Genomic DNA, 25,205 nt, shown 5'->3' on the forward strand with positions numbered 1-25,205 from the left:
AAAATCATGCTTAAAACATTAGCACTCTTGCAATTCTTGCTTATTTAACAGTGTCTGTGATAACTGACACCTCTTGCTCTGAATTATTGCATCAAAATGTCTGTGCTGTTGCAATCTTGAGTATGCTGTTCAGGTGTGTATCTGTAAACTGCAAACCTATGATGATGCAGCAGCAGCAGAAGTGGAAGAAGAAGCAGAAGACAGGCAGTCCCACTGTGGGCCTGATAGAAGCCCTCTGGGGGCCTCATTCGGCCCCCGGGCCACATGTTTGACACCCCTGGATTTATTATTATTTTACTCATTTACCTACTTGGCTTATTTTTCCTACTTGTTATTGGCCTAAAGTTGTTGTTAAATCTCTTAAAATAATCTATGTGTTACTTAGGCTTGCCAGCCTCCAGGTGGGGCCTGGGGATCTCCTGCTTTTACAACAGGTCTCCAGCTGACAGAGATCAGCTTCCCTGGAGAAAATGGCTGCTTTGAAGGGTGGACTCTATGGCATTGGGCCATGCTGAGGCCTCTCCCCTCCCCAAACCCCGCCCTCTCCTGGCTCCACCCCCAAAGTCTCCAGGTATTTTCCACCCCAGACCTGGCGACCAATGTTCCCTCTAAGCTGTGTAATCTTGTAAGCAAAGATTCTACTCTGTGAGCTACTGGCATGAAATTTGTGAGTGAGCGATTTGGCTACTGCATAAATTAGTTGACTCTGGAGTCATCCTTCCTGCCAGTAGTGAACCTCCCTAGCCGCTGCCAGTGACAACGTTGAGAACCCCTGATCTAAAATCAGACACCGTAGAGATACTTTGTCAGGCTACGATGGAAAAAAGAAACCACAAACAAAGCGTATTCTTTTATGTGTCCCTTTAATAAAATATTTTTGCATAGTTATTTCCAGTTTCCGAACAGCATAGAACAATAATCTCATGCACAAAGTATGCTGTGTTTCCGTGGTGAAAGGTAGGGATAACCGTCCCCAAATTTTAACACTAGAAAGCTCCTCAAAAGAAGAAATGTTTTAAAGCAGCACACGCTGATATATCTGCATGAGTTCAATATAATTAATTACATTAAGGCAGCATCTTGCTGCAGCAGCCCAAAACACCACTACAAGCAGAGGTCTGTCAGCATTCTTGTAACAGAGCTTGGTAAGAGCTTATGGTTGGACCTCTTTAAAAAGTAATAATAATACAAGCCAGCAGGAAATAAGTTTGGCAAACACTGTTACAGGTAGCAAATCTCAAATTTGGTGATGCGATTCGTTTTTCAGGTTTTCTTATTTTTACAATCAAGAACCCTATTTAAGGTTGACATCCCTATTGTAAACAAAGTGATAATCACTGTATAAGGTATTGTAGCTTTTCAAATATCTTTCCGTGTGCTTTATCCACTAACTTTACCTCAAGGCCTTTCAGGATCACGTACCGTAATACATGAACAAATCTGGTTCTTTAGAACCTGTGATCTAGAACCTTTTGAACCTGCTAAACCAGACAGACCACCAGTCTGATCCGGCAGGGCTCTTCTTATATTCTTATATTGTCTATATTTATTCAACAGGACCCGTCCCCGGTATTTTTCCTCTGTCACATCTCAATGGCCACATATTCCATATCTTTGGAGAATTATCTCAATCCTGTTTACAGAATGGGGGCAAATACAAGGTGGCTTTTTAAATGGAAAAAACCCACATACTTAGTGTCAAAGACACCCATATTTCAGAGAACCACCTCAGGCAAGCCCAAAAGCTTGGGCGGACTTTTGGCTTTAACAGGAGGCATTTGTAATACCTCTACAAATCACTTCAGGAGCTTCTGGAGATAGCTCATCAGAGATTACTTATTGGTTAGCAACTGCAAAATCCCAGAGGCGGCTTCCAAGTTGCTAGCAGAGGACATGATTCACGTATCATTAGTAACATCATTTTAAAAAACCCCAACAACACTACAGAGACGAGGCCAGCAGGTGAACACTGAGCGATATGCGAAATATGCTTCCCCCAAGTAGCATCTCTTCATGCTGCGACAAAATTACCGCAGTTCAAATACAGACAGGACTTTCCATTTAATGCAGGCCCATGATTATTCTGCATTTTTACAAAAGATCTCCCAGCACAATCATGGACCACTGCTTGGCCGAAGCTTAGAGAGAGTAAACAACATTCCACTTTTTGTTTTAGACAGCAGGTGGGTCAACAGGCTTCTGAATGAATGAAACAACACTTAACACTTGGCATAGTACCACATGACATTCGTATGTTCGGCACATTTACTGTAAACATTTTCAGATTGCATACACCAGAACTGCTGCCTTGTCCCCAAATCCCTGTGAACCTGATTTGAGAACTCACCTGTCATAGAACTATATTCTCCCGTTTTGATATGTCATTCATGAAATGACACCCTTCCATTTAAAAATACAAACCCTGCACCAACTTGTCTCAAAGAAGGTAGATTATTGCAATGTTGTGTATTGTAGACATTCTTACATCGCAAAAGAACTGTGTCTTATTCAACAGCTGCAACTGCTGTACTAGTTGCCCTATCCTGATGTTGCCTCAAAGTCCTAAAGGGTGATTTCCCCCCCAAGCTGGGGCTCTGATCCAGGCCTGTAGCCACGATTTTTTTGTTCAGGGGGCATTTACATTTTTAAGGGGGCAGTTAAATTAAAGTTAATTAAATTAATCTGGTGCGGAAGGGGCCAAGCCCGAGCCCCCTGCAACTGAACCTCTCTCCGGGAGGTCCAGCGGAGTCCTCCCGGCAACCTGGAGGCTCCCAAAGGAGTGAAAAGGGATCAGACAGCTCGGAGCGACCTGAAACCGCCCATCGCTGCACCGTACCGGAACCCCAGCATCCTCATTAAATTAATCTGAATGCCTGTCTTTAAAGGGGCCGGCTCCGAGCTTGTTTCTAAGCCCTTCCTTTCAACGGACAGGGCAGCGAGCGAGTCAGTTCCTAGAAAAGAACAGCTCAGTGGGCATTTAATTGCCTTCTGAAGGTATTCAAATGCGTCTTGAGTTCCCTTCCACGGGCAAGAAAGCTTACAAGGTCACTCAAGAGGGGCACCTTCAGCATGTCACCAATCTGGTGAATGGGCTAGCAGAAAGGGGGGGACTGTCAGAGATGTACTGAAGGTGCCACTCTTGAGTGCTCTTCTAAGCTTTCTTGCCCTGTGGAAGGGAACTCAAAAGGCATCTAAATGCCCTCTGAGCTGTCTCTTCCCAGGTCCCATGACGCCACCCCCCCCCATTCCACAGCGGGAGGGAGAGGGAAGCCCAAAGGCAGCAGGGGGTCTTTCCTCAAAGAATAAGATTTCTGGCATGGCTATTTGTGGGGCAGGCCTTTTAATTAGGGGGGCAGGGCCCCCAAATGCCCCTCTGTAGCTTGGGGCCTGCTCTGAGCCTTAGCTGTGTATAGTAAGCCTGGAGGAGAGGGTCCCTCTGGCCAGATGCTAGGGGTGCCAGCTCTAAGTTGGGAAATTCCTGGAGACATGGGAGGGAAATCAGGGGAGGGGAGGGGAGAGTGAGGGACGTCAGCAGGGTCTAATGCCACGGAATCACCCTTCCTGAACGACAGTTTCCTCCAGGGGAACTGATCTGGAGAGCCGTGGCAATTCCAGGAGATCTCCAAGCCCCGCTTAGAGGTTGACAACCCTATCAGAGACACATAACGCACAAGCTGCAGAGCGGGAACGGACAAAGTCCAACCTCCGCAGGGTGAGAAGGGCTGCCAAAGGAAGTCTGTGGCGGCGGCAGCGGCACGGACTCGCAAGTTCCCGAAGACTCTGCCAGTCACTTTCGGAATTTCCATCAGCACAGCCAAGACATGTCCACTGCCGACATCAGCTTCCGCTGGAAGGTCAGCGAGTGCTGAGTCACAGCCTGCTAAGCTTGCTGCCTGCAGCTAAGATGACCGACCTCTTCAGTTGGAGGAGATGTTGATTTAGGGGCCATGACTGAAGACAAATGTTTGTGCCTTTCAATATGGCTACAGAATGATAAACTGGCTTCCTATTTCCTAGGGCCCAAGTACACGCAGCAGGCATGCAACAAAAACCTCTGGCGGGCTAATTTCTTCCATCTAGGGACAGCCGCCGTAGGATGAAGTGACTGGGGTCAGGAAGCAATTTTCCTCCAGGCCAGTTTGGCTGGAGATCCTGGAGGTTTTTTGCCATCTCCTGGGCATGGAGCCAGTGGTCACTGGAGGTGTGTGTGTGGGGGGAGGTATTTGTGGATTTCCTGCCTTGTGCAGGGGGTTGGACTAGATGACCCTGGAGGTCCCTTCCAACTCTATGGCTGATTTCGCACTAGAGCTGCCTTGATGTTGTGCCGCCGTTTGCCCTGATACTATTGGTCAATTTCACACCCGAAGCCGCGGGGCTGCATTTGACCCGCGGCTTCGCCCAATTTCCTCCACAGTTTCGTGATCCTCAAAAAACAGGATCACGAAACTGCGGGGGAAATCGGGCGAAGCCGCGAGTCAAAATGCAGCCCCGCAGCTTCGGGTGTGAAACTGACCAATAGTATCGGGGCAAACGGCGGCGCAACATCGAGGCAGCTCTAGTGCGAAACCAGCCTATGATTCTGTGATTGAGAATGGAGAAGGGAGGGGAAAGCGTCACCCTTTCCCGGCCTGCTAAATCCCTGCTTCAGTTTGCCTCCTTTCCACAACACTTTCCCTTTCGGCATTGTTCTAGATGCACGATTGTCTTGGATACATGGGTAGGAACATCCACCGCTCTGGAAAGACAGCAGGCCCTGGGGAGAGAGGCACTCCGTCACACTCCTGATGACGTCACTGGGAGCACTGATGGGGTCTAGAAGCGTCTACACTTCCCAGTTGGGTACCTGGGCACCTGTCAACCCGAAAGACTCACCGGATAAGGCAGGGCCAATGCAGACAGAAGAGGCTCAGAAAGCTAAGAAGCTTCTATTGGTGTTGGGAGTGCCACAGGAGTGAGAGGCCTTCTGGCCTTACAATGTTTTTTTACCCCAGTTAAGAGACCATGGGCTTTCGTGGACTGCAAAATAAGGCTGACTCATGAACGCTGGAGAGGACAGGGGAAGACAGGAGGGCCTGGCGGGAGCTGGTCCATGGGGTCACGAAGAGTCGGACTCGACTGTGCGACTGAACAACAACATGAACGCTGGGGGTCAGAATGAATACTGCTAGTCTTTAAGGAGTCGCTGGACTTCTCTTTTGTTTTGCTACAATAGACTAACACGGCTACCCCTGTGGAACTATGCAAATACCCCAGACTGCTACATGAAACAGACCTGGTCTGGATCTGTTCCATCCCTTACTCTGCAATGCACGATATGATGCTGTGGCAAGACCCGACCCTCTTGGCTTTTCTCTACCTCTCCTTTTAGACAGAGCTAGGCTTGCCAGTTCCAGGTAGGGAATTTCCTGGAGATTTATGGGTGCAGCCCATGGAGGGCAGGATTTGGGAAGGGGGATGACCTCGGCAGGGTATAACACCATAGAGTCCACCCTCCAAAGCAGACGTTTTCTTGGGGTAACTGATCCCTGTGGTCTGCAAAGCAGCTGTAGTTTGGGAAGATCTCCAGGTCCCACCTGGAGGTTGGCAAACCTCGACAGAGCCATCTTACAGACTGGATTGTACTAACAAAAGAGCTCCAAGATCTGAAACCCAGCGGACAACACGGTAGCAGAAAGGTGCGGAAGCAACAAACGATATTTTGATTTCAGGATGAATCAACTCTTGCTCTTGGTTGAGAGATAGATAGATAGATAGATGATAGAGAGAGAAGGCACTGTGTACAAAATCATACGCAAAGTGTATTTTGAGGACAGATCGGCAAGTAACAGCTCGGAGTAAGAGGCACGTGGTGCAACATTGCAAGAACACAGCTAAATGAAGTGAAATCGTACAAATCGTTTGTGCAAATAGTAGGTCTTTGTGTGCCTGAAATTCCAACCATGCCAAGAGATAACTCGACAAGCATGCTAATGATTCAGGATGGTTCCTAAATAAAAGGGGGAAAAGACGGAGCCAGATTGGACTGTGTGCGGAAAGCCACACAAAGACCCACTATCTCAAATCAGTTTTGTACAAATCAAACGGTTCTCACTGTACAAGCACAGAATATTTTTTTTTGACGTCTTGAGAGTGGCTCTAATACTGAAGCGAGGCAAACGAAATCGTTTCAGAGAGAGAGAGACGTGAGCGGGCTTTCCACCCTGCTTCCGTGCTATAGTCACAAACTTGGATAGTGGGTCTCTGAGGTGCTTTCACACGGGAAGACAACATTGGGTCCTTGAAAACAAAACAAAACAAAAAAGAAAGAAATTAGGGATAAGTGGCCACAGACAGAATGAAAAACACAGCCAGTACAGTCAAAGGCAGACAAAAAATAACTCCAATCGGTCCATGTTACAATGATGGCAGTGCAGCGCGCCGGAACCTGCAGATCTTTTGCCTAGGGGAAGGGGGCCCGGTGCCGAGAAAAGAGGCCACTATAAGTGGAATGGATCCACAGAAGACAAACTTAAATGTTTTTGCCATTTAATAAATTATGTGCGAAATGGAGCACTACAGATTTTAAAAAAACAAAAACACTTGGCACTAGTATAGCTCAGGTTCACTGATAACAGCTTGGATCCGGATTGATTTTTCCTCTAACAGAAGGGGAAGGGGTAGGTCTGCCGGGACTCCTGCTATGGCAGGAGGCCTCCTGCTGGCAGCCTTAGTTTTCCGCAGCTCCAAGTGGTGGTGGAAAGAAATATTTTTTAAAAGACTACTGTGCCTGGGAATCTACGTTATTTCCAGGAAAACCCCAGAAGCGATGTAGGGTAGTTCTGGGGATTGCTGGAAACTCTATAGTTTTACCACAGAGTTTCCAGTGATTTCTAGAGTGGTATTTCTTGGTTTTCCTCTGGAAGTGATGTTGTAATGCAGCTGGTATCACCCCCCCTTTGTCGCCACCTCCAACCCGCTTGGCCTGGCAACGCTCCAAAGGGTAATTTCCACCAATTCCCCCTTTCCTCTTGCGGACTTCCCAATGGCTCTCATACTGTTTGTGGGCGTCCAGTTCCCCCCAAAACAACATTTTGGGAAGATCTGTGAGCTACAGTGTGTGTGTGTGTGGTGGGGAGCTGCGTTTTGTTGAAAGAAGTGCTTTGCGTGAACAAAAATTTAGTCTGGATCCAACACAGGGCCAACAACAGGGGAAGGAGGTGCACTGGGTATCTATTATTTTGACTGAAAGGTTTCTTAATGTTAAAAAAGTCCTTCCTTTCTGTCCTGTTATCTGTATTTACTCTTTCATGCAACACACTATCAGAAATGGCTCTAGGAGGCTGCACTGAGTCATGAAAAACAAAATGTGGCAGTCACAGATCGCTGTTGGGATCTTCAGTGGTGGTCCCTTATTTCAACATTTGTCAGCCTGTCGCTCTTTCCAGGCTCAAGAGTGTCACCCCCCCAAAAAAAAAGCGCTGTATAAATAACACAATCAAAGGCACGATGCTGAAGTGCAAAGGAACAAAGAATATTTATATAACACAAATGTGTACAAACAGATACAAGATAGTGTATACATATGACATACAACAACACAGAGTGTACAAAAGAAGCTGGCACACAGGACATAGGACGAAGACTCCGTATTCCAATCTTCGTTTCGTTGATACTTCTTCAGTTGTACCATACAGCTTCATCATGGTCAGCAGGGCTATTCTTGGGCAGGAACGCACAGGAACGGCGTTCCGGCTGGCTCCCAAGTTGGCCACGCCCAGCAGGAACTCATTAGCATAACAGGCCACACCCAACAGCAGAAACTCATCAGGGTTGGCTACATTAGGGGTGTGGCCTAACATGCAAAGGAGTTCCTGCTCCAAAAAAGCCCTGGGTTTTGACAACAAACAAGGTAAAAAGAATAAGAAGCAAAAGGTGGGTGTGGCTGGATGACCACACTTCTGGTAACATGGGGGTGCGGCCTAATGTGCTAATGAGCGGTGCTGTCAGGGGTGTGGCCTAATATGCTAATGAGTTCCTGCTGTTGGGTGTGGCCTATTATGCTAATGAGTTCCTGCTGGGCTTTTTCTACAAAAAGAGCCCTGACGTCAGTAAGAATGTTCTTCTACTGATGATTGGTTGCCCTGCTTAAAACTAGTTTGATGTGAATTGTGGCTATTTTCCCCTGCATAAGAACATGAAGGTTTCTGTATATTGAGCACTAGATGAAGCTGTATGGTACAACTGAAGAAGTATCAACGAAACGAAGATTGGAATCCGGAGTCTTCGTCCTGTGTCCTGGCTTTTTTTGTAGGTCATATGTATACACTATATTGTATCTGTTTGTACACATTTGTGTTATATAAATATTCTTTGTTCCTTTTCAGTATAGTGCCTTTGATTGCGTTATTTGTACAGCGCTTTTTTTTTGGTTGTTATATACTATACTGTGTGATCGCTTTTGTATTACAAGAGTGTCACCACCCACCACCCTCTTTCAAGGGACAATGAAGGGAGAGCACAGGTGCAACACAACAGCAACACAACAGCCTTGAGGGACAACAATGCACAAAGCATAGCTTGCACCTAGTTCAGGGCTCTCTTCTTTGAAGTTAACTGGAGGGCCAACTTCTCCCAAGCCTAACAAAACTGCTAATTCCAGACCGGGAAGGTACGCGGTTATTGAATGGTCTTCAAATGGCAGGATCTCGAATACTGGCCAACCTCAAACTCAGAACAAAAAGAAACACACATGACACTTTGCGTAGGACAGTGGAGGAGATTTTCCTACACAAAAAATTACTTCTGTGCCGAGAAAAAGAGAGAGAAGTGTATGAAGCCGCCCTAAAGAGACGTCAAGCGTCTGCCTAACAGCAGATAAGGATAAAAGTGAATAAGGTGTCAACCTGAAAATGGTGTCTTCGCTGTCCCGTGTCTAGCTCTTTGGATGGACTAACAAGACCCCACAGGACTATCAAATGTTCGCCAAGCCATCCTAAAGTATAAACTAGTGACTGTGCTGGAGTTGAATAGAAAGGAACAGAGAGCAGACGAAGCAAGCTTTGGCTCTTGAAAACTTAAGAAGAAAAAGAAGAGATTGGATCTATACCCTACCCTTCCCTTGGTAGGTGTCTTACAATCTCCTCTCCCTTCCTCTTCCCACAACAGACACCCTGTGAGGTAGGTGGGGCTGAGAGAGCTCTTTCGAGAACGGCTCTTTCCAGAACAGCTCTGAGAGAACGTGTGACTGACCCAAGGTCACCCAGCTGGCTGCATGTGGAGGAGTGGGGAATCAAACCCAGTTCTCCCAGATTAGATTCCATGCACTTAACCACTATATACTCCCCAAATCCTGTTGGTCTCTCAGGTGCTACTGGACTTGAATCAGAAAGAAAGAGGGTATCTGTCTCTTTGGGCTTCAGAAGGACTCCGCAACATCAGGGGAACAAAACAAGATTTCCGGTGGAGGGAGATGATGAATGGGTAGAAACACCCATGTTGGGTGTTTGTTATAAACAAACAACTTGATTGCGATGGTCAGTAGGAAAACGGGCCGACACGGGGAAGATCAACTGAATATCAGTACCTATTTATTAATTTTCTCACTAAAAAACCTTGGAAATGGAAGATCCGCTAGGACTGAGCAGGAGAGAATGCACAGGCCATTCTCTCTCTCAGCAGCAATCTGCATAAGCCATACAAAACGCACCTTCGACCTCTTTCTTGGAAGGGAGGTCATCCATGCCTTGCCCTTCACCATCTGCTGGAATAACTTGTACTAGAAGCCTGGGAAACAACTTCATTTTCTCTCAAATGTACTAGCATTTATCCACCCACACAGTTCCTCTGGCAGAACTGCATTTTCATTTGCGGCAGCCGTGGTGGCAGAAATTTCTGCCGATTCCCGTCTCCATCCCCCACACATCCCCACTTTGCTCTCTGTGCTATTTGTGAGAGTCTGCTGACCAGCAGGGGGGGAAAAATTAGCTGGTTCATTAGGGCTACAGCAGTCGGGGGAAGTGAGAAAGTTGAACTCTGTGAATTCCACGGAAGGCTGGATCTACAATTGTCAGCCAGCAGGCAGTCACTGACAGGAGTCATAAACGTCATGAGGTAAACTGAAAATGGGCTTTATCAGAGTCTGGGAAAGGCCCGAGGCCTGCATTTATTACCTGGGAGCTCCCCCCCCCCTTCAGGTACCTCCCGTCACTCCCCACACTCACAGGGAATCCTCCCTCTAAGCTGTGGAGTCTTGTGAGCAGAAATTCAACTTTGTGAGCTACTGGCATTAAAGTTGTGAGCGAGCGATTTGGCTACTGCCGTTGCACCTCAGAGACCAACAAGATTTGCAGGGTATGGGCTTTCAAGAGGCAAAGCTCCCTTCGTCAGATCCAAGCGGGAATGGAGATCCCGGAGTCCTCGTATCCCAACACCCCTCCTACCTTCAGACAAGGCTATAAGAGACTCAGGGATCTCCATTCCTATTTCGATCTTATGAAGGGAGCTTTGACCCCCAAAAGCTCATACCCTCGAAGTAGGAAAGAACCCACCGTGAAAAAGAGTTGGGAAAAAAAGTAACATCAAGTGAACACACCCTGCTCGGGTGCCTGGTAGGCATTCACTTCTCCCCTGTACTATGTGGCCCTAGTTAGGTTGTTAAATGTCCCTCTGTAAACCGCTCCGAGCCCTCGGGATGGAGCGCTATATAAGTTGAATGTACTAATAATAATACCATGGAAATCTTGTTAAGTCTCTAAGGTGCTACTGGACTCGAACCCAGCTCTTCTACTGTGGACCAATGTGGTCAGGGGTCATTTGGGGGGGGGATGCGGGGGGACGCCATCCCCCCGGGTGAGGTGCGGGAGGGCGGGGCCTGGAGCTCCCTGCTGGTGCCCGCTGGAGGTCGCCGCCGGCTGTGGGGAGGACACACTTCCGGTGATGTCAGGGGGTGTGGCATATGCTAATGAGTTATGCTAATGAGTTCCCCTAGCTCTTTTTCTACGAAATGACCCCTGCCTAAAACTATCACTTTAGGTACAATTTTTGATACAGCTATTGGCCTGAATTGGGAGAATTACCATCTTGGGTAACTCATGGAAGACCGCTTACAGGTAGGAAACGAAGGTGGCCATTTTGAAAAATTACCTCCAATGGCACTCTGTACTACTTGAGGGGTGTACCAAAGGAGTACAATACCAGAATTTGGGGAGGGGGGCATTTAAACCGTGAGAGGAGGAGGAGAAGACGATGAATAAGAAGAGGAGGAGGAGGAGATTGGATTTATATCCCACCCTTCACTACCCAAAGGAGTCTCAGAGCAGCTTACAACCACCTTCCTGTTCCCTCCCCACGATAGACACCCTGTGAGGTAGGTGGGGCTGAGAGAGCTCTGAGAGAACTGCTCTCGAGAGAACAGCTCTGAAAGAACTTGTGACTGACCCAAGGTCACACCAACAGCTGCAGGTGGAGGAGTGGGGAATCAAACCCGGTTCTCCCAGTTTAGAGTCTGCACTCCTAACCACTACATGCTCCTAACCACTACACGAAACTGGTGAAGGAGAAACATTCCCAGCCCCACAGGGAACAGACCCCACCCCCTGAATTCTATGCAAAACAGCAATTTCTGATGAAGAGGTCGGGTCCATCCTATGACGCCGTTTAAAAGACAATGTGGGTCTTTTACAGCGGTCTCCAGAGGGAAAAAGGAGGGGGGGGGAACTGCACAGCCTCCTAGGCACAATCCCTCTGCTGTCATACAAGGCAGGAATTTCTGTTGGCAGTAGGGGTGTGGGGCAGTGTGTGTGATTCCCGATAACCTAACTTCTTAAAGCCCTCTCTTGGGAAGCTAGGAACGCAGAAGATAACCCCTTCCCAATGGTCTTTCTTTTCACTGAGTGAAAAACAGAAGCTCGATAGTGCGTTTCTTTATTTTAAGGGAGTTTGTGGGCTTCTGCCAGTTGTTTTTAACAAAGGTAGCGTCAAAAGGTTAACGCACTTAAAAATACATTCCCGCCCTCCTCACAGAGCTAACTGCTGCATCCGGGCTTAGATCTGAGTGAGTGACAAGAACAATTTACCTCACAAAATGACACGGAAAGAAAAAGACTGCCCCCCTCAACCCCCACTTTCTTGATTTTCATAGCAATTACGTACATTTATGAATAAAAACCATAACAGAGAAAACAGAGAACCACAGATCTCCTCTGTCAAATCTAGTTTAGCGGTCCACACTGTTGAGGTGTAGCAAATTTTGCAAAAACTGCTGTGTCCCCCTTCCCCCCCCCCGGAATGCCCTTCAAGAGAAATGTACACTATTTAAGGAACATGCAGAGGATCACCATTTGGGGGGCTTTAAATAAACAACAACACAGGCGAACATTGCTCAGAACACATAGGATAACAAAAACCCAAGCAACAGATGGGACTAGGGGTGCCTGGCTGAGCAACCAGTGGGAGGGATGGGGGCAGGGGTGTGTGACTGTGGTGACATCACTACATCACTTCTGGGTACAACCCGGAAGAGAAAATGGGTAGCTCTAGGAACTGTTGGAAACTGTATGTAAAAAACTATATGTCACTTGGTATGTCTCTTCTGGGTAGCTCTAGGAATTGCTTGAAACTCTATGGTAAAACCACAGCGTTTCAGGCAATTCCTAGAGCTACCCGCAAGAGACGTGCCAGCACAGAGGCCAGCAGCGGTTTTATTTCATTTCTCTCTCGCTGCTGCTCAGAGCAGTGGGCACTGGGCAATGGATGAGAAAATGGGTAGCTCTAGGAATTTTTCTCTCGCTGTTGCTCAGAGCAGTGGATGTTGGGCAATGGAAGAGAAAATGGGTAGCTCTAGGAAACTGTATGTTAAAACTATATGTCACTTGGTATGTCTCTTCCGGGTACCTCTAGGAATTCCTAGAGCTACCCGGAAGAGACGTAGCAGCACAGAGGCCAGCAGCAGTTTTATTTCATTTTTCTCTCACTGCTGCTCAGAGCAGTGGGCACTGGGGCAACGGTGACCATCGGCAGGAAGCCTTGCGGTAGCAGGAGGCCTGGAAACCCTGGGCAGGACCAGGCAGAGTCTAACGAACTTGAGAGGTCCAACATTTGTTAAATGTCGCTTACATTGCTGACTTGGATCCGAGTCTGTGGTCATCTTCACGTAGTTGGAAGGGAAGAGGCCGGACATGCCGTTGATCTCCCCTTGCCACCAGTCAGTGTCGTCTTTGTTCAGCACGTTAATAAGCTGCCCCTTGGAGAAACTGAGCTCATCTTCGTTGTTTGCCGTGTAGTCGTACATAGCTATCACTTGACACACTAGGAGCAGGAGAAGAAGAAAAAAAAGAAATGCATGAGAATAGCAGAATTATTTCATAGCAGCACCAAATATCCTACGCAGTGTTTTGGCATTCTAAGGCCTTCCTGAGTGAGAAAATAGAACTTTACAAGAAAGAAGACCCGCGAAACCCGCGGGGGGGCGGGGCGGGGGAGCTCTAAACTGAGAAGGCGGAGGAACCAGCAGGAGCAGGTAAGCTCTCCACTCCCCCCATCCTGCCAGTTCTTCCGTCTCCTCCACCCCCCTGCCTCCTCCCCCCTGCTCCGAACCCCCCCGGCTCCAAAGCGGCCTCGCTGCTCTTCCCCCCGCTCGCTCCAACGCGAGGCCTCCCCCCGCTCGCTCCAACGCGAGGCCCGTGCGGCTTATCGCCGCCGGGCCTCCCCGCGCTCACTCGCTCCAAAGCGAGGCCTGTGTGGCTTGTGGCCGCCAGGCCTTGTCGGCTCCCCTCCCCGCTCGCTCGCTCCAAAGCGAAGCCCGCGCAGCTTGTAGCCGCCGGGCCTCGCCGCCTCCCCCCCTCCGAGGCGGGATTTAAGTATCCCCCGATATTTTTAAAAACTTTTTAGATTTTTGTGCACACCTGGGGACCGCCCCACGTGTGCACAAAACTCTCCCTCCCCCCCCGGTGCGCAGATTTAGCTATTCACACACCAGGGGGCGACTTCGATATTAGCATATAGATTCCTAGTGATTAATTAGCTGTTTCCATCCACCCCTGTGCTATGATTGAGTGGTCTCTTCAGCTGATGAAGGAAGCAGCAATTGAGAGCAATCAAGGGATTGTCTGCCTGTTGTTTTATAGGCATCTATAACACAGGAAGACAGCAGGGGAGGCTCACAGCTCAGTGGCAGAGTACCTGGTTTACACACAGAAGGTCCTGGGTTCAATCCCCGGCATTTACATCTCAAGAACAAACTGAGCTATGACTCATTTTAATTAACAAACATAATAAAATACAATTTTTTAAGGATGCCAATGACTACTCAGGCTGTAAATATACTTAATGTACTTTTTATAGGACAGAATTACATGCTTTCTAAAAAAATGCATGTTTAGGAATGCAAAATCATGTATAGTTTTGTATGAAGACTCAGCAAATTGCAAATAAGATATAGCCACGCACTTGAGACAGCAGCCGGGGTGGTCCTTTCACTGCTTGGACCTAAGAGTTTCACGTGGGTAGCTGGAAACCATCCTTTCTGCCGCTTCTTTCCTCTTGCCTGCAGAAGGAATTTTCAGCTCTCATCAACAGCCATACAACGAACAATCCCATCCCAGCTCAGTAAACAAAGAAACAACCCAACATTTTGCACACCTAGATGACTTGCAAAAAACCAAAACAAACAAAACCAACCCTCCCCCAAACACACCAAAAAACACAGAAACACACAAAACCCCTACAACTGCCCCTCCAAACAAAAAACAAACACACACCAACACTTTAGATCAGGGGTGTCAAACATGCAGCCTGGGGGCTGCATCAGGCCCCCAGAGGGCTTCTCTCAGGCCCACAGTGGAACTGGCTGTCTTCTGCTGCTTCTTCCAGTTCTGCTGCTGCTGCGTCATTGTAGGTTTGCAGCTTACAGATACACACCTGAACAGCATACTCAAGATGGCAACAGCACAGACATTTTGATCCAATAATTCAGAGCAAGAGGTGTCAGTTATCAGACACTGCTAAATAAATGAAATATTTAAAAAGTGCTAATGTTTTAAGCATGTTTTTATTATAAGTAAAAAAAACCCTTTGTGTTTCTGTCCTTTATAAAGTTTGTATCTCTGCTACCTGGCATTACATTCTATGACACACGTGGCCCGGCCTGACAAGGTCTCATTTATGTCAGATCCGGCCCACATAACAAATGAGTTTGACACCCCTGCTTTAGACTCTCTACCCTGAAACACACAAAAAGCAGCATAGAGTCAAACTCTCGGAAACTCTAAGCTTTTAAGATTAACCTGAAGTCAGACACTGCTGAAATCCTTAAAACTATATAACTGGGAAAAGATTTTGTGTATGACATGCCGGGTGTTTTTGCATACACCGACTAATCCACTTTCGACATATTTTAGCAAGCGTTTGAAAATGGATTTTGCTGTTTCACACATTAAATGTCCAGCTGCAAAATGAGCTGAAAGTGGATTGAAAGTGCATTATTCGGCATCCATGAAAATACAGCTCCGTTCCGCATTTGCCTGCCGCTCCAGATTTTTCTCAGTGTTCGAGTCGAGGGCAAAACAGTATCCAAATAACCAGGGGCAGCAGTGGGCTGCAACCGGGCTGACCACTGAAGGGAGGGGATGTAATGCAGAATGGGGGGGGGGAACCCAGAATAAAAATAAGGTTGAACTCGATTTTAGAAGAAGAAGAAGAAGAGACTGGATTTATACCCCGCCCTTCACTTCGAGTCTCAGAGCGTCTTACAAACTCCATTCCCTTCCCCTCCCCACAACAGACACCCTGTGAGGTGGGTGGGGCTGAGAGAACTCTAACACAAACTGCTCTTTTTCAAGGACAGCTGAATTTGTGAGCTACTGGCATTAAAGTTGTGAGCGAGCAATCTGGCTCCCGCATAAATTAGTTTGCTCTGGAGCCATCCCTTCCTGAGCCAAAACAAAAAAGTGTGAGCCGGAGGCTAAAAAACTGTGAGCTAGCTCACACTAACGCAGCTTAGAGGGAACACTGGTTACAATGTGACTGTGCACCAGCACATGGCATTCCTTTCCCTGTAACTGAACAGCCTACAAGCGGTACGTCGAAGTACTTTATAAGTAATTTGTAACTGCATAGATAAATACGGCTACATCACATGTGCACTTTTTTTTAAATCTTGCCTGACAGTAAGATCTTTAGTTTCTGTTGTTCTGAAATTTTCTGTAGGCAGTCAGTCCAGGGAGCAATATATTGGCTACAAAGTGAGATATAACGGGGGCAAGTAAAAAGGATACGGGCAATCGAGTCAACTTAATAATAATAATATACTTTATTGTCATTGTACATAGTACAACGGAATTAAAGATGCAATCATTTCGGTGATCTACAACAATATTCATATACACTCACACACCATTCACTACTGTCCCATAACTCCCTTATGGTTCACATAACAACTTAAAACCACCAATGTCACCCAAATTCCAATTTCATACAGCATTTAAGGCAATAATAGCTCTCGAATAAAAACTATTTTTTAATCTATTTGTCCTTGCTTTAATTGTCCTATATCTTCTGCCCGAAGGCAGCAGTTCAAACAGGGAATGCAAACATCAAACATCAAACTTGATGTTTACAATAAGTACAGAAGCGTTTCTCGGGTGTGTGTGTGTGTGTGTGTCTGCTAAAACAGCACTTCATCTCAGTGGAAGCTAATGCATCGCATCTAAGTAACAGGAAAGAGCGAGGCTATTTTGGAACCGTTAGATAAAAGAAGTATTTAGACCACTCAGACATTTTCTGTTAAGGCAAATGGGAGTAAACAGGGGAGCATTTCTGATCAGCTTGGAGTTTTAGCACAGCCCAGTCTTTTTAAGGACACGGCATCCCTCCCAACCTGCATCCAATGAAGTGAGCTCTGACTCATGAGTGTTTTCGCCGGGACAGATTTAGTTGGCCTTTGAGGTGCCACTGGAACCCTGATTCATTCCTCCAGCCTGCAGTTAGCTTTAAAGAGATCAACACACAAGATGAATACGCTGCCAGCTAGTAGACGCTGTCAGGAGGACACGGGATGACTTTCCAGACTGGAAAATATTTTTAAAGAATGATAAAATATTTACTGCCTTAAAAGCTTGGCCTCTACAAGAGGGGCCACGAGGCTTGACTATATAACAACACAGTAATTATTGGAGGAATTGTAGACGAACCGAGTTCGGTGTGTTCCTACGGAGGAAAAACATGTTTTGCTACAGACGCCACACACTGCAGGGAAGAGTCACGTTTTCGCTCAGCTAGTTTAAAAAGAGGGACAGGGGAGGGGCCGTGGCTCCGTGGAAGAGCACCGGCTAGGCATGCAGACGTTCCCAGATTCAATTCCCCCGAATCTCCAGGTAAAAAGGTCTGGCAGTGGGTGATATGAACACCCCTGCCTGAGACCCTGGAGAGCCACTGCCAGTCTTAGTAGACAGTGCTGACTTTAAAGGACTCCTGGCCCAGCAGAAGACAGCTTCATGTGTGCTTAGCCACTTTGGTGTAGTGGTTAAGAGCGCAGACTCTAATCTGGGAGAACCGGGTTTGATTCCCCACTCCTCCACTCGCAGCTGCTGGATGACCTTGGGCAAGCCACAGTTCTGTCAGAGCTCTCTCAGCCCCACCTACCTCACAGGGTGTCTGTTGTGGGGAGGGGGAGGGAAAGGGGTTTGTAAGCCGCTCTGAGACTCTTCTTATATTTATCACAAGTATAGTTCACTGGGTAGAAATGCCTCCCCCTTCTCTTACCTGCAGTTCTCCTTGCCACCATCCAGTGGAATTCTTCTTCAAAATGAGGATCAGCTGACCGGGAGCCAAACTGAGCTGCTCTGCCCCCGAGGCGGTATACGCCGTGGTCACCTGAGCGATTTCTGAAAGGAGAGACACATTCAGTGACCCGTCAACAGCCGACCACTAGAATAAAGTAAGCGGCTGTAAAACGGACGGCACGCACCAGGCTTTCTATTTAACGTCCCCGATTTGCTCGCTGTGGCAGCACTCTACGACAAAAGAAGACAGAAAACTGAATTAAACACACGTGAGGACCAGTGTTCCCTCTAAACTGAGTTAGCGTGAGCTAGCTCACTAGGGTTGCCTAGTCGACTTACCTTCAAAGCAAGGGGATTCCTGGCTCTGTCGGGAGTCTCCCCGTGCACACGCACCACGACGACATCACCAGAAGTGACGTCATCGCATCGCCCACATTGGGGACGGGGGTACCGTGACTCGAGGGAAAACCATAGGGGTTTCCCTCGATTCACAGAGTGTCCCCCCACAACGTGGCCAGTGTGATGATGTCACCTCCGGGTGACATCATCACGCTGGGGACGCCCTCCGGCAGGGGGTGGAGTTCCCCCCCAGGGCCCGATCCACCAGCGGCAGGTAACGGGCCTCCCGGGCGGGAATTTACCCGCCCCCAGCGGGGGCTTGGCAAGCCTATAGCTCACAGTTTTTTAGCCTCCTCCGGCTAACACATTTTTGTCTTAGCTCAGGAAGGAGGGCTCCAGAGCAAACTGATTTATGCAGCAGCAAAATCCCCCGCTCACAACTTTAATGCCAGTAGCTCACAAGGTAGAATTTTTGCTCACAGGAACTCCACAGCTTAGAGGGAGCATTGGTGAGGACACGTCTGCAGCAGGGGGCAGACGGCCGTCTGACAGCAACGCTGATTCTGTGAATTTGGCAGATCATGAGAGGGAGGGGGCAGGGAAGGCTGCATCAGGGCTTAGTTCTCGTGGCCCTTGCTTACACCCCCCGGGAAATGCTGATCGCCACTTTGGGGTCAGGAAGCAATTTCTCTCCAGGCCACCAGGGACCATGGAGGGTTTTTTGCCACCGTCTGGACATGGAGCAGGGGTCAGTGGGGATGTGGGGGGGGGATGTATTTGTGAATTTCCTGCACCGAGCAGGGGGTTGGACTAGATGACCCTGGAGGTCCCTTCCAACTCTATGATTCTGATTCTGTGACTTAACTGGACTGCAGCCACAGAGGGAGGGATGGACACCCTGCTGCCGCTACGCTACAGCAGGGGTCCCCAATGTGACTCCCGTGGGCGCCGTGACACCTGCCAAGTGTTGTTAGAAAGTGGAGAGGGCTCGGTCGAGCTTGTGTCCGGCAAGGCTTCTGACTACATGGGCAGATTAAAAGGCATCCTGTTAAACAGAGCTTCTGCCTGAAATGTTAAAGAATCAGTTGTGCATACCCATGCTCATTGACATTTAGTGGCTGGTTCCGCCTCCGGCAGCCATTTTGTCGTTGGGCTCGCCACCCTGTATCAGAACCCCAAAGGTGGCCACAGGCTCAAAAGGCCGGGGAACCGTAAACCAGAGCATTTGTTTGCAGCTGGCTTGGCTTGGTTTACACTGGCAAATCCAGCTGCAAAAGACTGTTCTGGTGCGAGAGTCGCACACTGTTTCGGTGACATTCAGATGCAGCTCTGGTGTAAGGAAAGCCTGTTTTGGGTCTTACTTTCTGGGGCGACCGTGCTTTCACGTTTCAAACGGCTTTTCTGAAATTCTCATGGGACGGTTCTTGCCCCAGCCTTCTTTGCTGACCTTAACTGCCTAGGAGGGGTGAATTTTGCCGGGGAATCCTTGCAGCTGTCCACACAGTGAGCCTTTAAGATGCTTCCACATTTGAGCGCACTGACCACCCCCCCTCCCAAAGATAAGGACTATCAGCGGCAAAAGACACGGGAGTTCCTTTGTAACGCCTGGCATGCAACATGGGAGAATCTCTGGACCGGAACTTCAGTGTTTTTCTCGTCCCCCACCCCAAAAAACATCCCATGATGGCAGAAAACCTTACATCTTGATCCTTTGGTTTGACATAGTTTGAAGGAAAGATGCCGCTTCTTTCGCCAATGCTTCCGGTCCACCATTCTCCATCTTTCTGAGTAACTAATATTTCTTCGCCTTCCATGAAAGTTAAATCGCCAGGTTCGGAACTTGTGTAAGGATACAGTGCTGTATACTCTGGAAAAGCAAAGAGAACTTCGGCTGTAAAAGGTGAGGGACTGTAACACATTTACTCACACAGTTCTTTCAGTTTTCAAACCTTGAACAAGAAGTGTTGGGTATTACAAGTTAAAAACACTCAGTATATCTGGGGTTAAATGTTTGTTTATGTTACTCACAGGAAGTCACATGTTTTTTATGTAACCAATTTTCTTTAGCTGTAGAAAGCCCGGGAATTTTCTCTCTGATCTAGGAATTTGATTGGGACTAAAGTGTCAAGGTGTATTACCATTTTAAGGCTTCTCTTCCTGTCTTTGTTTGGTGTTCTGAAGAACAAGAAGAGCAGCCATAATCTCTCTCTTCTAGTTTTGTCTTTGTAGAGTAAGGATGTAGCCGATTTAGCTCTGTTGTTATTTTCATCCCAGTTACCCTTCCCATGCTAGAATTTAGTAAAAACTTTATATTTTAATCACACATGGACTCTGAGTCTGAATTATTTTACTCTGGCTCTGCTGGACTATCTTATCTCTGCTAAATACCGTTTTTTCAATATCTCACTATCACCCAACAAGAAGTCATTTAATGACAGACAAAGAAAAGGAAAAAAACATATTCACCGGGTGCCTCGATATAATTTTTGTCAAATCTTTTTCAATACATGCGCCAAATTTTGATAGTCAAATATCTACATGTTGGAGGGTGGTTCCCCCCCCCCCCCGAACTCAGACTGGCCTACACCGACTGAGACCTAAGAATACTGGAGACCCACTCACCAGGGAGCAATGACTCATTTTGAGAGGTAACCAGGGGGAGGTGGCCTGGTTTGATGGCGGGGAGCCCGCAGGAAATGCCATCGCTGCTGGTGCCACAACAGAACCTGTCCCAGCTGCCGCCGCCACCACCAGCGATGTCACAGGGGCCCTTTCCGCACTTGGATCTCATCCCTGGTTTCATCAGAGTCCAACTCGGGACACAATACCTTGCCTTTATCCCTGGTTATAACAGCATCCGTTTATCCTGGGACAAGTGTGGGACGAAACCAGGGTGACCTCAATGTAATGGGGAAACAATAAATACCCCGAGACCAGGGCTATTTTTGGGCAGGAACGCACAGGAACGGAGTTCCGGCTGGCTTCCAAGTTGGCCACGCCCAGCAGGAACCCATTAACATAATAGGCCACACCCAACAGCAGAAAATCATTCGGATTGGCTACAATTAGGGGTGTGTGGCCTAACATGCAAAAAGCCCTGGGTTTTGACAACAAACAAGGTAAAGAGAATAAGAAGCAAAAGGCGGGCGTGGCTGGATGACCACACTTCTGGTAACATGGGGGTGTGGCCTAATATGCAAATGATCTGTGATGTCAGGGGTGTGGCCTAATAGGCTAATGAGTTCCTGCTGTTGGGTATGGCCTACTATGCTAATGAGTTCCTGCTGGGCTTCTTCTACCAAAAAAGCCCTGCCTGAGACCATTACAGGGGTGAGCTCGAGTGTAGTACAGAATGTAAATTCGGGGACAGGACTGAACCAGGAGGGGGAGGGGGAGGGGGAGAGAGAGAGAGAACGAGCGTGCAGGAAGAGCCAACCTGGGGGAAGGAGAGGGAGAAGAGGCGACTTAACCCTCCCCTTCCCAAGTCTGCGGCTATGGGAGCCTTGGAGTCGCTGGTGGGAAGGTGGCAGAAGATGGGACAACCCCAAGGGGGGACGGGGGACGTCACACTACACATAAGGTCCCTTTGTACTACACATCCACTAATTTATACCTTCACGGAGTCTGTCCTTCAGATCTAATAATACCAGCGCTTACAGATCACTGTTCCCCACTCACCTTGAGGAAGTTTAGAACAGATGGACAACCAGCAGTTTGCAAACTTTTAAAAGTGGGACCCTACTCCCGAGCTTACTGCACTTTTGGGGACTCTCCTGAAAAGTAATTCCACACTACTCTGCCTCTTACCAGCACAAACTGCAGGACTGGCGCATCGGTTAACGCTGAATGAGTCTATATTTAATTTCTCACGTTCAGGACTTCTAAATACATAGCATTACTGAGCAAGAGGCTGTCGTTCGCGGCCCCTTCACACCTTGCGAAGCGGCAAGCCCGAAGTGGACACGGAGCCTGCTTTCTCGCCTCAGCCTTTTCTCCCTCCACCCTTCTGGTCTTGCGACGCACCTCTGAGACAGTTGTAACCCCCTTGGAGGCCGGAACACAATTTAAGAGCCACTGGGATAAGTACAAACATGAACCCCGGAAGCACAAGCAAGTTACCGTTAAACCCTTTGACAAATGGATTCAACCTCCAATAAAATATAAACAGATAAGAACGTAAGAGACGCCAGTGTTGGATCAGGCCAATGGCCCATCCAGTCCAACACTCTGTCACACAGTGGCCAAAAATACCAGGTGCCATCAGGAGGTCCAGCAGTGGGGCCATGACACTAGAAGCCCTCCCACTGTTGCCCCCCACCCCAAGCACCAAGACTACAGAGCATCACTTGCCCCAGACCGAGAGTTCCTATCTATACCTTGTGGCTAATAGCCACTGATGGACCTCTGCTCCATATGTTTGTACAAACATGCAAAACTAAACTGAGGCTATTGTACTTGGGTCACATTATGAAAAGACAGAAATGCCAGGAGAAGCTAAAGGCAGCAGGAAAAGAGGAAGTCCCAACGTGAGATGGATCAATTCAATCAAGGAAGCCACGGCAGCCTCTCAGTTTGCAAGGCCTGAGCAAGGCTGTTAATGAGAGGGCATTTTGGAGGTCTTTAATTCAAAGGGTTGCCATTAAGCCGGACGCGAACTGACGGCACTTGACACACGCACAGGACAGATCTGCTGCTGGCTACCTACTTCGTTTTGATCCTTGCAGGCTTTTCTAATAACACCACACAGAGAAAGACAAGCCAGTCTTGGGTATCCCAGGTGTCCAACTATCAATTTGTGAGAGCAGTCAGTGCAAAACAGGACAACTCTCTCATCATTTAGAAGACAGCGATTGTTCGAATGCAAGTCTTACCCTCTCCCAGGGTGTAAGATGGTGCCGCAGGCTTCTTATTTACAGCGGCGTAAACAGCTTCTGATCTACAAACCAAATTTTAAAAATTAATTATTTTGACCACGGCCACAAACAGTTTTCTTTATTCAGCAAAACATAAAAAGCCAGGAAACTAAAAGGGATTTTGTTTGGGAATGCACAGTCTCCGTTGTGACTAAGGAGTTGCCATTCCCCAGTTGGGGGGCGGGGGATCCCCCGGTTTTGCGGGCTCCTGGCCGTTTGGAGGAATCCCCCTCCAGTGACATAGCTAGAAATAAACGCAATCTGCTTATGTCAGCCGAAAGTGATGTAGGCTCGTCGGGGGCGATGTTCTGGTTTTGGGGCAAAACTCTATGGTTTCAGGCTGATTTTACCATAGAGTTTTGGCCAAATCCAGAGCGTCACCCCCGACGTGCCTACATCACTTCCGGGTGATGTAGGCATGTCATGCGACGTCACTTCCCGCTCCCGGAACATTCCCCGTCCCCCCACCAGCGTTTCCAATGGACCTGGCAACCCTAATTGTAACAACCCATCTATTAGGAAGGCTACCAGCCACAAGAAACTGCTAACTAGATCTCCAGTTAGGCCTCTGTCCCTGTTCCTTCAGTCTTTTTCAAATACATACCTACTGAGTAGAGAGTTGGGAGAAACCTGGAGACTTGAGGGTGGAGCCTGGGAGGGTGGGGACCTCAGAAGTGTATAAAGCCAGGCAGTCCACCTTCCAAAGCAGCCATTTGCTCCAGGACAAGTGGAATAAATGTCTTAAATAAGCAATCTAGGTACTCTGGAGAACAACTGTCATTCTGGAAGATTGCCAGCCCCCTCCTGGAGGCTGGCAGCACTTCTACTAACCGCAAAAAGAAGAAACTGTGAGGTAACTGCGCTAGAAAATATTTCAATAACAATCACAAAATTTATACAAAAATGTGTACAAAGAATCATATAAACGCACAAGGGCAGTTGAAAATGGTGTTGGTGTGACGATGGTCTCCGGAATGTTCTATCATTTCGATACCATTCTTCTTCCGAAAGTAGATGAAAGCAGCGACTTTTGGTCTGTCATTTCAACAAGTAGGTATCAAAAATTTCATTAATATTCACCGATGTCTCATAACTTAGTTGCAAGAAATTCTCTGAAAGAATGTTCCTAGGGCAAAGTGTTTGTATAAGCTTTCATCTACTTTCGGAAGAAAGTGCAGTTACCTCACAGTTTCTTCTTTTTGCGGTCTGTTCTGTGACTGTGACCATCATTTTTGAGCAGCACTTCTACTAAACCACAAATACCTCATGTACGTGTAGGTATTTGCAAATATATATATATCATCTACATATTCCCATCCTTTTTTATATATATATATATATAGGATGGGAATATGTAGATGTTACTACTGAATCCCTAAAGTCAGGATCAAATTTAAATCTACAAAAAGTTAAATTTTTGACGTTTGGCGTTCTCTCATTGATCCCTCCCTTCCTGCCTAACGTTTTGTTTCAAATGTTTTTAAAGGTTTTTACGCCCCGTATTGTCTTTAGTAGCTTTGGTTTTAAGGATGTGTTGCTGCTGTTGTTTTGGGTCAGTTTTAAAATGCGACTCTACTATGTATGTTTTTAATTTGTTAGCCGCCTTGGTGGCTCTTGTGAGGGCAGGAAGGCAGGATATCAATTCTGTAAAGTCAAAAATAAAAATAAAACACACGCACGTATATACATATATACCCCTGCACACCCTCCCTCCATCCCAAACTGTTGTTTAAACAGTGGGAGTTCAAAGAACAGCTTCTAAATTAAATGAAACAACAGTCAAAAGGGAAATGCAGAAGACAAAACAGTGGCCGTTCATCTTTCAGAGCTTGTCCTCGTGCCTAATCCTCAAAATTGGTATTTCTATCCAGAGGAGTTTATAGAACGGTTTGGACATACTGGAGACACCTTTGGAACAGAAAACCCTAGAAAAAAAAGTTGGGTGCTGTGAGGCAAAGCACCTTAATTTTCCTCAAGGGTTAATGTGATTATTAGAAGGCCTAGTCTGGCTCGCAGGTGTCCATGATTTGGGCCTTCCTGCAGATATAGGGTTGCCAAGTCGGATTGGCGCTGGAGCGGGGGACTCCAGCGCCACTCTGGGAGTGTGCGCGCGCGCCGCAACCCCGTTGCCCAGAAGTGACGCGACCATGCCGGGCACGCTGGGGGCGGGGCCACGACCATCCGAGGGAAAACCATA

At 47.6% G+C, this 25,205-nt stretch overlaps 1 protein-coding gene across 1 annotated transcript in view; it reads right to left on the reverse strand.

The window, feature by feature from the left end:
- Positions 1-25,205, reverse strand: part of ITSN2 (intersectin 2) — a gene marked incomplete at its 5' end in the record, with an annotated part of 77,032 nt that overhangs the window by 26,624 nt on the left and 25,203 nt on the right. The window contains 6 exon segments of the mRNA XM_015427449.1: positions 13,093-13,284; positions 14,425-14,521; positions 17,737-17,858; positions 17,942-17,987; positions 19,796-19,962; positions 22,967-23,031. Of these exon segments, the coding sequence (XP_015282935.1) occupies positions 13,093-13,284; positions 14,425-14,521; positions 17,737-17,858; positions 17,942-17,987; positions 19,796-19,962; positions 22,967-23,031 (689 nt within the window).

This window comes from Gekko japonicus, unplaced genomic scaffold (genome assembly GCF_001447785.1).
Source record: "Gekko japonicus isolate JY-2015 unplaced genomic scaffold, Gekko_japonicus_V1.1 scaffold2999, whole genome shotgun sequence".
NCBI classification, from domain to species: domain Eukaryota; kingdom Metazoa; phylum Chordata; class Lepidosauria; order Squamata; family Gekkonidae; genus Gekko; species Gekko japonicus.